The sequence below is a fragment of the Pelophylax lessonae genome (genome assembly GCF_965119305.1).
Source record: "Pelophylax lessonae genome assembly, chromosome: 9".
Lineage (NCBI taxonomy): Eukaryota > Metazoa > Chordata > Amphibia > Anura > Ranidae > Pelophylax > Pelophylax lessonae.
In genome coordinates this window covers 136907681-136923477 of record NC_138776.1, presented here as the reverse complement: position 1 = coordinate 136923477, position 15797 = coordinate 136907681, and the positions used below count along the sequence as shown (strand labels likewise).

Below are 15797 nucleotides of genomic sequence, written 5' to 3'. Positions count from 1 at the left end.
CCCCCAGTTAACCCCTTCTCCCCTGTCACATTGCACACTAATACACACGTAATATAGTGTTTTATTGTATTTTGTATTAGTGTGATTGTGACTTGAGTTAGCGCTAGCGAGTTAGTTTCTGTCCCAAGGAGGTTTAGGGTCCCCGCCACCCCCCCAATAAATATTTAACCCCCTGATCTCCCCCTGATCACCCCCAGTTAACCCCTTCATTGCCCTGTCACAGTGTCACTTTTATAGTGTACAGTTTTTTTTCTGATCACTGTTATTAGTGACACAGGTGACCTTAGCTAGTGTTAGCGTCAGTCTAAAATAGCGCAGATCCCCGGCGCAAAGTTAGAAATAACCCCTTGATTACCACACACACACACACACTTCCATTACTAGTATAGTGTTTGAAGAGATCAATAGTTCTGATCTGATCAGAACTATACTAGCGTCCCCATAGTTTAGGGTTCCCAAACAAGTGTTTGCACGATCAGCACTGTTTCCTGCCAGCACCTGCGTTTAACCCCTCTGCCCAGCCCACCCCACCCCACCCAGACAAGTGTAGTAATCAATAGATTACTGTCACTTGCAAAAAACACAACACACAAAACCGCTGTGTTAGCAGAGTCAGGCCTGATCCCTGCTAGCATTAGCAGTTTTTTTTTGGTTGCGGTTGAAATAGTCCTTGACAATCAGGTGCTTTTATTACCTGTGAGTCACACTACTGTACGGGTAAATATAGTTACTAAAATGTCCAAACGTTGGTACAGTAGTGCAGAGGCTTACAGTATACTGACCATGTCAGATGAGAGCGATAGGGAAGCCTCACTGGCAGAATCAGGGTCAGTATACAAACCTAATGACAGCAGCGGCTCCCTGACAGATAGCTCCGACGACAGATGGGTCCCTGTTAGACCCAGGTGTACCCGACCCCATTCTGGAGTTGATGAGATGCAGGAATCACAGGGTGCTCGTATGGAGCAGAGTGTCGGTACTAGTGCCGCTCATCCTTCTGGTGGCCTGGCAAGCGCCAGCGGCCTAGTACACCCTGGACCTAGTACAACCAGCACTGCAGTAACACTTGGTGAGGTGGCGAGTCCCATAAGTGCAGTTGAAGCAGTAGCTAGCACGAGTAGTGGCCCGCAGCCACAGCGTATTCGAAGACAGGCCCGTAGAGTCCATAGATCCCTCCCTGATGCGCTGGCATATCCCAATTGGCAACCCACTGATACTACAGCACCAGTACTTCCCCCATTCACTACCCAACCTGGAATCCACGTGGAGACAGCTGGTTTTACGCCCCTGAACTTTTTTGAGCTGTTCTTCACGGAAGATCTTTTCGGATCTATTGTGGATCAATCAAATTTATACGCACAACAATTTATCGCCGCCAACCCAAATTCACCCCTTGCCAGACAATTTGGCTGGAAACCTATAACGGTTCCCAATTTAAAAAACTTTCTGGGCCTTTCCCTGAACATGGGCATAACCAAAAAGAGTGAATTGCGACTATATTGGTCCACTAGCCCACTTCACCATATGCGTGTGTACTCTGCCGACATGTCCAGGGCGAGATACGAGCAAATTCTGCGATTTATGCATTTCAACGACAATGAAATCTGTCGTCCTCGGGGAGACCCTGAATATGATCGGCTCCACAAAATTCGGCCCCTCATAGACCACTTCAATCAGCAGTTTGCAGCCTTGTTTGCCCCCGAACAAGTTGTCTGCATTGACGAGTCCCTGATTAAATTTACTGGCCGCCTTGCTATGAAACAGTACCTCCCCAGCAAGCGTGCCAAGTACAGGGTCAAACTGTACAAGCTCTGTGACAGGGCCACAGGCTATACAGTTAGTTTCCGGGTCTATGAGGGAAAAGATAGCTGTGTGGAGCCCCCCAACTGCCCAGACTACATAGGCAGCAGCGGCAAGATAGTTTGAGACTTGGTGTCACCCTTATCCGGAAAGGGGTACCATTTGTACGTGGACAACTTTTACACAAGCGTGCCACTATTTAGTCACCTTCTTGAATTACAATTTGGAGCATGTGGCACCATGCGACCTAATCGCTGGGGCTTCCCCCAACGGCTTGTACAAACCTGATTCCAAAAAAGTTGGGACACTGTACAAATTGTGAATAAAAACCGAATGCAATGATGTTGAAGTTTCAAATTTCAATATTTTATTCAGAATACAACATAGATGACATATCAAATGTTTAAACGGAGAAAATGTATAATTTTAAGGGAAAAATAAGTTGATTTTAAATTTCATGGCATCAACACATCTCAAAAAAGTTGGGACAAGGCCATGTTTACCACTGTGTGGCATCCCGTCTTCTTTTCATAACAGTCTGCAAATGTCTGGGGACTGAGGAGACAAGTTGCCCAAGTTTAGGAATAAGAATTTTGTCCCATTCTTGTCTAATACAGGCTTCTAGTTGCTCAACTGTCTTGGGTCTCCTTTGTCGCATCTTCCTCTTTATGATGCGCCAAATGTTTTCTACGTGTGAAAGATCTGGACTGCAGGCTGGCCATTTCAGTACCCAGATCCTTCTTCTACGTAGCCATGATGTTGTAATTGATGCAGTATGTGGTCTGGCATTGTCATTTTGGAAAATGCAAGGTCTTCCCTGAAAGAGACAACATCTGGATGGGAGCATATGTTGTTCTAGAACTTGGATATATCTTTCAGAATTGATGGTGCCTTTCCAGATGTGTAAGCTGCCCATGCCACACGCACTCATGCAACCCCATACCATCAGAGATACAGGCTTCTTAACTGAGCACCGATAACAACTTGGGTTGTCCTTATCCTCTTTAGTCCAGATGACATGGCGTCCCAGTTTTCCAAAAAGAACATAAAATTTTGATTTGTCTGACCACAGAACAGTTTTCCACTTTGCCACGGTCCATTTTAAATGAGCCTTGGCCTAGAGAAAACGCCTGCGCTTCTGGATCATGTTTAGATATGGCTTCTTTTTTGGCCTATAGAGTTTAAGCCGGCAGCGAATGACACGGTGGATTGTGTTTACCGACAATGTTTTCTGGAAGTATTCCTGAGCCCATGTTGTGATTTCCATTACAGTAGCATTCCTGTATGTGATGCAGTGCCGTCTAAGGGCCCAAAGATCACGGGCATCCAGTATGGTTTTCCAGCCTTGACCCTTACGCACAGAGATTGTTCCAGATTTTCTGAATCTTTGGATGATATTATGCACTGTAGATGAGGATAACTTCAAATTCTTTGCAATTTTTCTCTGAGAAACTCCTTTCTGATATTGCTCCATTATTTTGCGCCGCAGCATTGGGGGAATTGGTAATCCTCTGCCCATATTGACTTCTGAGAGGCACTTCCACTCTGAGAGGCTCTTTTTATACCCAATCATGTTGCCAATTGACCTAATAAGTTGCAAATTGGTCCTCCAGCTTTTTCTTATATGTTCATTTAACTTTTCCGGCCTCTTATTGCTACCTGTCCCAACTTTGGAATGTGTAGCTCTCATGAAATCCAAAATCAGACAATATTTGGCATGAAATTTCAAAATGTCTGACTTTCAACATTTGCTATGCTATATATATTTTATTGTGAATAAATAGTGTCCCAACTTTTTTGGAATCGGGTTTGTAAATTCCCTTCTTAGTCGGGGGGAGAGAGCCTGCTTGAAAACGGACAAATTGCTTGCAGTGAAGTGGAGGGATACACGGGATGTTTTTGTTCTGTCCTCCATTCACCCAGACACGACAGTCCAAATTTCTACGGCAACTGGCGTTATGGAGAAACCCCTCTGTGTCCACGACTACAACCTTAATATGGGAGGGGTGGACCTTAACGGCCAGCTTTTGGTGCCGTATTTAGTTGCCCATAAAGCCAGACGCTGGTACAAAAAAGTGTCTGTTTATTTATTCCAATTGGCTATGCTGAACGCCTTTGTACTATACAGGGCGTCAGGATGAACCAGATCCTTCCGAGAATTCCAGGAATCGATCATCGAAGCCTACCTGTACCCAGGAGGTGTTCCTGCCCAACTTCCCCTTCCAGATGCAGTGAGCCAGCTGCATGAGAGGCACTTTCCACAAGTCCTCCCGCGTACCCCTACCCAAAGACACCCCCAAAGAAGATGTTGTGTCTGTAGCAGGCGCGGATGGAGGCGTGACACCTGCTATTATTGTCCCGACTGTCCTGGCCAACCTGGTCTCTGGCTCTGCATCGGGGACTGTTTCCGTCGCTACCATACACTAGTGAAGTTTTAGTGTAGGGTACAGCACGACACAGTGTAGGGCACACAAACATAGGGTCTCGAAAGATATTCGATGGCTATCGACATTTTGAGAGACCCAAGCTGGAAAATCACAGTTCACAGAAAAAAAGTGTTAAAAAAAAAACAGGCTGCATGAAAAAAAAAAACCTACACTATATGCCAAAGTGGTTATACCAGGAGGATGCCTGCAGATTTAGGCATCACCTTGGTATCGTTTTTTACAGCCAGCGGTCGGCTTACATGTAAAAGCAATCCTAGCGATAATTGGCCGCTAGACTGCTTTTACATGCAGTGGGAGGGGAATCCCCCCCCCCTACCGCCGCCTTCCGTGGTTTTTCTCAGGCTCTCTTGTCCCACTGGTTAACCCGAGAGTGCAGCCGGTGGTTCAATTATCTAATCAAAGAGCTGATTGGAGATGAGAATGGCTCCAATCATCTCTATGGTGTAAGATACCGGAAGCTACGAGCATTTCATGACTTCTGTTTCGCCAGAAATAAACAGCGCCATTGGGAAATTGGGAAAGTATTTTATCACACCAATTTTGGTGTGGTCAGATGCGTTAAGGTCAGAGGAGAGATCTAGAGTCTAAAAGACCCCAATTTAAAAAAAAAAAAAAGAGTACCTGTCACTACAGATTGCTATCATAGGGGATATTTAAATTCACTGTGATAACAATAAAAATTATTAAAGGTGTCAAAATAACATAAAAAAGCAAAAAAAAATCAAGCCCCCCCTGTCCCCCCGTGCTTGCGCGCAAAGGCGCACGCAAGCGTTGGTCTAGTGTCATATGTAAACCGCAATTGCAGCATGCATGTGAGGTATCGCGCGAACGCCAGGTCGAGGGCAGTAATTCTTGCAGTAGACCTCCTCTGTAAGTCTAAAGTGGTAACCTGTAAAGACTTTTAAAGGCTTTTACAAATTGTACGTAGTTTGTTGCCGCTGCACAGGCGTGCGCAATTTTTAAAGCATGTCATGTTTGGTATCTAGGTACTCGGCATAATATCATCTTTTAAATTTTACCAAACAATTTGGAATTATATAGTGTATTTGTGCATTAAATTTAAAAAAATATATATTTTTTTCGCAGAAATTGCATTTGGAAAATCTGTGCGCAAATACCGTGTGACAAAAAAAATTGCAACATTCACCATTTTGTTCTATAGCCTCTGCTTTAAAGAAATATATAATGTTTGGGGTTCAAAGTAATTTTCTAGTTAAAAAAAAAAATGTTTTCATAAACAAAAAGTCACAGAAAAGGCTTGGTTTTCAAGTGGTTAGAAGAGTGGGTGATGTGTGGCTAAGATTGAGCATAAAATGCTGGGATGCTGGGACAGTTCAAACACCCCCCAAATGACCCCTTTTTAAAAAGTAGACACCCAAAGCTATTTGCTGAGAGGCATATTGAGTACATGGAGTATTTTATATTTTGCCCTAAGTTTCGGGAAGGTAACAATTTTTTTTTTTTTTTTACAGAAAGTTGTCACTAAATGATATATTGCTCACGCATGCCATGGGTATATGTGAAATGACACCCCAAAATACATTCTGCTGCCTCTCCTGAGTACAGGGATACCACATGTGTGAGACTTTTTGGGAGCCTAGCTGTGTACGGGACCCCAAAAACCAATCCCCATCTTCAAGTTTTCTAATGGCGTAAATTGCTTATTTTACCTCTGCACTACCTGTCACAGTTTCAGAGGCCCTGAAATTTCAAGATAGCACAAAACCCCCCAAATGACCCCATTTTGCAAAGTAGACACTCCAAGCTATTAGCTGAGAGGTATGATGAGTCCATCCATCCATATGGCCACATCCATCCATCCATATGGCCACAGCATAGGCTTTCATTTTATTATGTCAGCATTGTAATAGCAATACAAACAATAGTTCTTTCTGACAGTCCAATCTACACTAACCTGAAAAATCTCCTTTCCTCTTGAGTGCTACATGTCTGCTGGCCATGTCTTTCGACAACTTCCTGGATTCCCTGCATGCTTTGCAGTTTCTCCTCTGCTGTTTACTTTCTATTTCTAAGGACTATATATCCCATAGTACATTGCTGCATGCAAGCAGTGAGTCCTGTATCTCCTCCTCCCAGAGCCTCTGTAGTTCAAAAGACAGACTGTGTGAGTTCCATAACACAGTAGTACCTACTCACAGGGTATAGTGAAAGAGAATTTATAGGTAAGTGTCAGAGAATTTAAGGAAGTAAATGAGTGCGGATCTTCACAAAGTTAGTTTATAAGCTTCATGACAATTCCGTTTAATAGGAGTATACATGATTTTATATTTTGACCCTAGGTACACTTAAAACAACATTGTGGATATATGTTTGTTTTTTTCCTGCACTTCTATTTCTATATAAACTATATACTCTATACACTATATATTTCATTTTGAAATGTAAATTTTTTAATTACTGTCATATTTATTTACCCATATAGAGAGTTGCCACTCCAGAAAGGAGATATAGTTTACATTTACAAGCAAGTGGATCAGAACTGGTTTGAAGGAGAACATCATGGAAGGATGGGAATATTTCCTATTTCATATATTGAGGTATGACTGTTAGACTAATATGGCAACAAAGAAGCCCTTTTCTTGATCATTGGCTGAATATTGTGCTTTTCTTACAGATGATACCACAAACTGAGAAAGTATTACAGCCACGGAAGGCTTCGCCAGTGCAAGTTTTAGAGTACGGAGATGCCATTGCCAAGTTTAATTTTAATGGGGATACAGCGGTGGAAATGTCTTTTAAGAAGGTAGTAAACTTGGAACTGAACTTGCCATTAAAATTCAAACGTAAAAGGAATCAGCTCCTAAACTCTCCTGTCTGACCTAAATGTAATTGAGGATAATGGCAATCTATTCCTTGCCATGACAGTTTAATTTTGAAAGGAAATAACAGTGAATGAAAATTGAATTGTTATGTTTTCTAAAAGACCTTAAAATACATAGTATTTTTTTCTTTAAGGGTGAAAGGATAACATTGATTCGCAGAGTGGATGAGAACTGGTATGAAGGGAAGATATCCGGTACTGGCCGCCAAGGTATATTTCCAGTAACATATGTAGATGTGCTCAAGAGGCCGCGTGTCAAGAACGCACCAGATTACATGGATCTGCCATTAACATATTCACCAAACAGAAGCACAAGTGCATCCCCACAGGTATGAGCCTGCTGTGTATTATTCTATATATCATCCTGTTTAACAGAAAATGTGTATTTTAGTTCCAGCTTTTCACATTCTTACACCTAAAGCCCAACATTTATGTACAAACCCGATTCCAAAATAGTTGGGACACTGTACAAAATGTGAAAAAAACAGAATGCCATGATGTGGAAGTTTCAAATTTCAATATTTTATTCAGAATACAACATAGATGACATATCAAATGTTTAAACTGAGAAAATTTATCATTTTAAGGGAAAAATAAGTTGATTTTAAATTTGATGGCATCAACACATCTCAAAAAAGTTGGGACAAGGCCATGTTTACCACTGTGTGGCATCCCCTCTTCATTCTATAACAGTCTGCAAACGTCTGGGGACTGAGGAGACAAGTTGCTCAAGTTTAGGAATAGGAATGTTGTCCCATTCGTGTCTAATACAGGTTTTTAGATGCTCAGCTGTCTTAGGTCTTCTTTGTTTCATCTTCCTCTTTATGATGCGCCAAATTTTTCTATGGGTGCAGGCTGGCCATTTCAGTACCCGGATCCTTCTTCTACATAGCCATGATGTTGTAATTGATGCAGTATGTGGTCTGGCATTGTCATTTTGGAAAATGCAAGGTCTTCCCTGCAAGACACAACATCTGGATGGGAGCATATGTTGTTCTAGAACTTGTATATACCTTTTAGCATTGATGGTGCCTTTCTAGATGTGTAAGCTGCCCATGCCACACGCACTCATGCAACCCCATACCATCAGAGATGCAGGCTTCTGAACTGAGCGCTGATAACAACTTGGGTTGTCCTTGTCCTCTTTAGTCCGGGTGACATGGCGTCCCAGTTTTCCAAAAGGAAATTCAAATTTTGATTAGTCTTACCACAGAACAGTTTTCCACTTTGCCAGAGTCCATTTTAAATGAGCCTTGGCCCAGAGAAAACGCCTGTGCTTCTGGATCATGTTTAGATTTGGCTTCTTTTTTGGCCTATAGAGTTTTAGCTGGCAACGGTGAATGGCACAGTGGACTGTGTTCACCAACAATGTTTTCTGGAAGTATTCCTAAGCCCATGTTGTGATTTCCATTACAGTAGCATTCCTGTATGTGATGTAGTGCCGTCTAAGGGACCGAAGATCACGGGCATCCATTATGGTTTTTCGGCCTTGACCCTTACGCACAGAGATTGTTCCAGATTCTCTGAATCTTTGGATGATATTATGCACTGTAGATGATGATAACTTTAAACTCTTTGCAATTTTTCTCTGAAAAACCCCTTTCTGATATTGCTCCACTATTTTTCGCCGCAGCATTGGGAGAATTGAAGATCCTCTGCCCATCTTCACTTCTGAGGGACACTGCCACTCTGAGAGGCTCTTTTTATACCCAATCATGTTGCCAATTGACCGAATAAGTTGCAAATTGGTCCTCGAGCTGTTCCTTATATGTACATTTGCCTTTTCCGGCCTCTTATTGCTACCTGTCCCAACTTTTTTGGAATGTGTAGCTCTCATGAAATCCAAAATGAGCCAATATTTGGCATGACATTTCAAAATGTCTCACTTTCAACATTTGATATGTTATCTATATTGTATTGTGAATAAAATATAAGTTTATGAGATTTGTAAATTAGTCCATTCCTTTTTTACTCACAATTTGTACAGAGTCCCAACTTTTTTGGAATTGGGTTTGTAGCTTTGGATTTAATATAGAAGCATTACTACCTCTATCAACTTTTTATTGCTCTCTCTGTCCCCATTTGAGAGAACGTAAGGGGAAATCTGCCTAATGGGGACACTGGCAGCAATACAAAACACTTAATCCCGATTGTACAGTACAGGACAGTGGACTTGTATTCATAGACAAAAAGGGTTATATGCCACTGCCTTCAGATGACTGAACACTGACAAAAACTTTACTGGGATTGCCCTCTCATAAAGCCCCATCCATTTGAGACTCCCACTTTTTGCTTGTCTTCTTAGGTGATGGACCTCTTCTCCTCTGACAACATTTTAAAAACCATTTCTTTTTTATTTTTGTTCACTGCTTCTCAAGATTTACAGGGTAGATCTTCAAGCCTCAAGATGTCATCTGAGTGTTTTGGAATTTTTTCTTGATGGGCCTCTTGCTGCTGTTTGCTATGTTGTTGCCCACTTCTCAGTATATTGCTTGGGGATGTCCCATAATCTATGAATACAAGTACTGTTCTGCACAATTAAGATAATGGGAATTTTGACTTACCTGTAAATTTCATATCTTGGAGTAGAGTACAGGACCCAGGTCCCTCCCCTCTGTTTCTCCCTATTGCTTGCTATGAAACTGGAATCCTGCGGAGTTTGTGGGGCTATACTATACGCAGAGTTTGTGGGTATATACTTTGACTGACCTTTAAGAAATTTCTTACTGGGGTGGGCAGAGTGATGAGATATGACTGGGGCTGGTTTAAGAGCCTTGTCTATTATTAAAATTAAAACTGGTGTGTGAGCTTTATTTGGACTCTTTTCTTAATATTAGAAACATACAATTGTCACCATTAAGAAAACAATAGCAGGAAACATCCTTCAAATCATATTTTATCATTTCAGTTCAGTTATTCATTTGTTTGGGTGACATTTCCATGACATCTCCTCATCTTCTTTGTTTTCTTTATCTGTTTTCTCTTTTAAGTCTTCTGGTTATGCCAGGCCTCGTACCACCACTCCACCCCATGTTGCTCGCAGAGCTTTTTCTCCAGAAGTGCAGGCTATTACATCTGAATGGATTTCTCTTACAATGGGTGTCTCCCGTAGTCATGGATACTCTGCAACCCCTCCTCTTCCTCCCCTACCTGAAGCCACCCTGTGCTCCATAGATTATATAACCCCATCTGCAGCTGCAAGCCCTACTTTTTCCTTAACCCCTTCTGTTAGCCTGCACTATGGCAATCAGTCTGGTAGATCCACCCCAAACTCTGCCCTGTCTTCTGCACCAACATACTCCTCCCGGCCACAGTCTTCTACTAGAATCAGTTATGTAATTTCTCCATATGGCGATGAGAAGTTCATGGGTTCTCCTTCCAGTTATGGAGGCTCTCCTGTGCAGTCACAAAGACCACATGATTTCCTTATCTCAGAACTCACTGATGTTTTACGTAATCATTGCAAAGCCAAGAGTGATGGCAGCTCCATAGTCAATGGTGAGAATGGTTATTGGAAGCAACCCGATCTTAAAACTGTAGACAACAAGTCAAGTTTAAACCTTTGTACAGAACCAAACTCTAAGATACATACTGATCCCTATGAGGAGAAGCAGTTGTGTAAAGAACTCCTTAGCTTTGTCAGTAATAACCAAGATGATGGAAAGAAAGCTCAGGGCAGTCCTATTAAGGTACATATACTGCATGTGTGTGCACTCAGTTCATGTGCATCAAGACTGAAGTGTGTGGAATTTTTAATTGATGAGCTGTCAAGTAAGACAAAAGTCATATTTGCTGCTTGATACTAACCACTAACTTTTTTCCTTGCCTCTGTTTTAGGTTAATGGTTTTTGCTTGAACACTGTCTTTTGTGCATTATATTAACATTTTGTTTTTACTAATGCTATGTCCTATGGTACAACCTATTCAACTTAACAAACGTGGAAAAGTATATGGCCCCCTTCACATGGTTGCTGTCTAGTCCAATCAGCAAGGGATCTGTGAACAGGTTCCCTGCTGAATTAAAGCAGAAATCAATGCAAAACGGGACAAATGCCACTTTTGTGACATTCCTGCCCTTTCATTGTTTTTCTGCATTTAAAATATCAAAGTTTTGTGGACCCACGTTGGATCAATGGGCAGTTTACATCAGACTACCTTTGATACAACACCTTTTCCATCTTTTTTTTTTACATTGATGGACTTCTAAGCAATGTCCATTTACACTCGCCTGCCCATAGACTGACATGGAATTTCTAATAGGGTCCATCTTAAAAGCAGGCGGCCAGACCTGTCCATACCACATGTACAAAAGGGGCCTAAAAAAGTTAATATTAATTTCCTGAATGAGAAAACACATAAATGTTATCTTTTGCACAAGGATCCCTTTTTCAGACTTTTATATTCATCATTCATTCAAGTAAAACAAATTAAATCCTTCCCCTCATTCTCCTGTATTTGGTAATATGATTCAAACTTTTTCAAAAACTCCATAAATTTGGACTAACTTACCATAAATCAAACAAGAGCTACAATCTGGAAAAACGAGCTGGAGTAAATTAACTTGAACATAAGTTGTATTTGTCAGATGAACCACGGCCATCTTCTCCACCTGCACAATATGTCTGTGTCTCTCCTTAAAGTTCCAATATACATTTGATTCCTGGTTTGTCCATTGGTATTACTGACCTTTGGAGATATACTTAGTAGACCATTTTCGAAAAGGATAAGGCTTTGGACTGGATTGATACCTTGGTTGTTTGACTTATTTCTCTAGTGGCAAAAGTGGAGATGGAAAAATGTGGTAATATTTGGCAGTTGGATGTGACTGCCATCTACTGTCTAGGGCAGGGGTCTTCAAACTATGGCCCTCCAGTTGTTCAGGAACTACAATTCCCATCATGCCTAGTCATGGCTGTGAATGTCAGAGTTTTACAATGCCTCATGGGATGTGTAGTTCTGCAACAGCTGGAGGGCCGTAGTTTGAGGATCCCTGGTCTAGGGTCACTTTGAGAGAGAGAGACTAGTTATAGTTGAGAAGGTATAGTCATCAATAGGAATTTCACATCCGGAAACATTTAACAGCACTAGCTGCTCACCTGGTGGGGGAAGTTGTATTCGGTTTAAAATCTAAGACTTTAAAATCCAGCCTCACGCTAACAGCTACTTGTTTTATTTCCCTGTTGTCATTTAACCTTGTTGAACATTTATACGATTGATAGTTCCCTAGTTTTTGCTTTTGGTCATTATTGTCCTCACTGTAACCAGTTTTTACAGGCAATGTTGCATTGCTAGTGATAACTGACTTTTGTGGTGGTATTTTGAGCATTATTTGAGGATTTTACAGTGATACATGTTAAAAGCCTGATTTTGACATTCTTGACCAATGACCTAAGAAAATGATCCAGTTTGTTTTAGTCAGAAAATAATGTAAAAACTTTGGGGAGTGTGTGACTAGTGCATACACCTTGGTTGATGGACATTGGAAAACAGTAAATCAACTGCCCTAAATTTGCCTAGTAATCGTTATTGTATCCTCAAGTGCAGACCATGTAGGCCATAATGACATTGCATGAATGAGGCATTTCTCTGCAATGCTTAAAGTTTATCATTAAGGCAGGTAGCCATCTTGAGGCCTAAACCAGCCAATATTATTACAGTAGTATATTTCTCTTCAATAGGAAGCTGAATTTATTCCTAGTGAACTGATATCAAAAATAATGTGATGCATATAATGACAAGTTCTGCTGAGTGTGGAAGGTGCTGTTCCTTATGCATGTTGTTTTATAACAAGAAACATTATACTAATCTTCTCTCCTGCCAACTCTACAAGCCTGACAAGCTTTCTCTCCTTTGAAGATCACAGACACAATCCCACTTTCTTCGTCAGCCTATTCTTCTGCATTGTCCTCTTGTCCTGTCACAAATCAGCCACCTCCCAGAATTAGAGGCAGGGTCAGTGTGTCGCAGGTAACTAGCCACTGGATGTTTTGGCTCAAATCAGCTACCAGCTTGTGCTCTGCATCGTGTACAATTCCCTGCTATCAGTCTGCATGCCCTCCCTGACACTGACTGGAACGCATCATAATTAGGCATGTACGGCCTTGCAAGAACAGCAAAGCATTTATTCTGAGTTTCTAAGCACACTGAAAATCATTAGTGAGTTGGTCTTCGGCAGAAAAGTTATACTTGTATTAATATTATTATTTGTTTGAGTAGTGTTGCATTGCATCATGTAGCAAGAGTTGGCTTGCCTCTGAATTTTACTGAGAAACCAGAGGTCCATGGCAACCTAACCAAAATATATTAAGTGGGATCATTGAAGTTCTGATTGGTTGCTGTGGGTCAGTGCAAGTTGCCCATTGATTGTTGTCTTACTAAAGACCAAACCCATTCATAGTTAGAGAATGCTAACTTATTTAAATTCCAAAGAACTCCAGTTTAAGGGCTCATTTACAGTTTAAGGGCTTACCACTACACTAGATAAACACCAGTAACTGCTGGGGCACATAGAAAACAGCTGTTTTGCACATGCCCCATACACACTGCAGTGCAGCCAGGAAGTACAGTGTGGTGCGCTACAGCAAAATGCAGATATGTAGCAATTTACAGCAGCACACCGTTATGCAGAGACATGAATGAAGTGCCGCTTTTGACATTTCAAACAAAGTTAAAAAAAAATTAAAGGGTAAACAGTGTGATGCACTACTTCACACTGCCCTAATACCACGGCTCACTGTACCTAAAAGCTGACAGCTGTCCACACGTAAAACAGTGCATTAAGTATGCAGGCAGTGTGAATGAGCCTTTAAGAAATCCTTACAAGTATTCACAATTCTATCAACTGCCACAGCCATTACAGAGTCAAATGATGGTGTCACATTTCCCTAATGATTCTTGTAGAATAATAAAATAATTGTGGATTCCAGGTTTGAAGGGGCAGAGCCTTCATTAAAATCTCGTAGAATGGGATAGACACAAACTGTTGTGTGTTAATCTTTGCATCGGAGTTTCAAAGAGATATTAGAAGATGGTTAATAATTCTAGCTGTCATTACCAAACTAAAATATAAATGTAGTTAAATAAATTATGTTAGAATTTAAAAACCTGAAAAGTGGTGTAGCTCAGTCTTAACAAGTTGCTTACCTACAAAGTAGTCCGTAATGTGCTAACCAGATTAAACAAAATCTGAATAGAATTGTTTTCCTGTCATTAAACTGCTCTGGTGCATTGATTATGAAATTTATATTTTGCCTGTACATGTCAGGTAATGAGTGGGCAATGTAGATCTTTCACCAGAGGGAGCAATGCCAATATTGGGATGACTCTTTATTGCACACTGAGTTGATGACTCATTTAAATAACAGAGATTAGGAAAAACAAATGTATTGAATGCCCAAAAAAATTTCTTATTTTTATGTTAGGCAAGATGTACTAAATTCTGTAGGCTGTAACCATAGTTCACCTTTCCTTCATCTGATTGCTGCAAAGTTACTTAGCTTAGTTACTTAGGTTCGTACTTCTCCTTTGCTCTTGCGTTGTCATATTGAATAAGAAAATGTGGCTTTTTGGCAACTGTCACAAAAGACATGCACAGAACTTGACTACACGTGTTCCTGGTGCCTTTTCGGTAAATATCCAACAATAATACAAAATAACATAAATACTCAACATAACATGCTCTCACAAAGATTAGGTTTTAGATCATAATTTCTCTAGGTAATTGGCCCCACATTCCATGTTCACTTAATTTTTCTTCTTTTTGTGTATAGTTTTTCATATTGTACACTCTAGAGCTAAAAGCTTTCATCTGGTAAGGGGGTCTTAATATATCCTTATTAGATAATTTCTGAACATGGCAGTCATCCTGCTTCTCATGCATATACACATGCATCAGCAGTTGTAGAGGCAACAAAAACTAGCAGGCCTTTTTGCTATAAGCCAACATCTCTCTGGGCATGCCCATAATTTTATGAATTTATGACCATACTTGCAAGCATGGATAACTAGAGCTACTATATGCAGTTTCACTTTTAGATGAATTTATGTTTCAATGTTTTTATTGAAGTTTTTTGGAAAGAAAGAGTTAACAGTGCACTAGGAGCCAACATGGCTCAGTTACTTCTTATGTATACAGTAAATATCTCAGAAACAAGACATACATTGGTGCCAATGCAGAAAAACACAAAAGCAAAATGGGTAGTCAATAAGACTGTAACCTAAAATGTAAACTTAAGTTAGGCATCCAACCAACAGTGTGAAAGCATAGCGACACATAGACAGACAGACAGCGCCCCCGCTTTTACACCCTACAGGACCGACGGTCCGGGCCCGATCCCCCAATGACGCCCCTATGGGAACTTACTGCGCCCTTCCAGAGGGGACGATCCCCAACCCCTACCCCTATATCAAACCCTCCACTAGTGGGGGGCACAGCCTGTCGTCCGTGCACTGTCAAAAAAAAAATACCAGAAATTAAGAAAAAAGAGAAAAAATAGATAGAGGGAAAGGGACCAGACTGGGGGAAAAGGAGGAAACAGCAGGGGAGGGCAGCAGGAATGGAAGAGTGAGAGAGAAGAAAGAGACATCAGCGGCTATGGAGAAAATAGAGGGTCGAGGGTCGACACCCAGGCCCCGCCCGCCCCACCGGGGGAAATTCCCCCAACAACAACTCATCCAAGGCTACCAAGGCACCCGATCACCCCTATGAG

At 41.2% G+C, this 15797-nt stretch overlaps 1 protein-coding gene across 1 annotated transcript in view; it reads left to right on the top strand.

Annotated features, from left to right (window-relative positions):
* The window catches only part of LOC309563594 (sorbin and SH3 domain-containing protein 1-like), a 244310-nt gene that overhangs the window by 201324 nt on the left and 27189 nt on the right, over window positions 1-15797 (top strand). Inside the window, exons 26-30 of the mRNA XM_082268071.1 lie at window positions 6691-6805; window positions 6883-7011; window positions 7224-7418; window positions 10080-10778; window positions 12946-13056. Coding sequence (XP_082124197.1) covers window positions 6691-6805; window positions 6883-7011; window positions 7224-7418; window positions 10080-10778; window positions 12946-13056 — 1249 coding nt within the window. The remainder of the gene's footprint in view (window positions 1-6690; window positions 6806-6882; window positions 7012-7223; window positions 7419-10079; window positions 10779-12945; window positions 13057-15797) is intronic.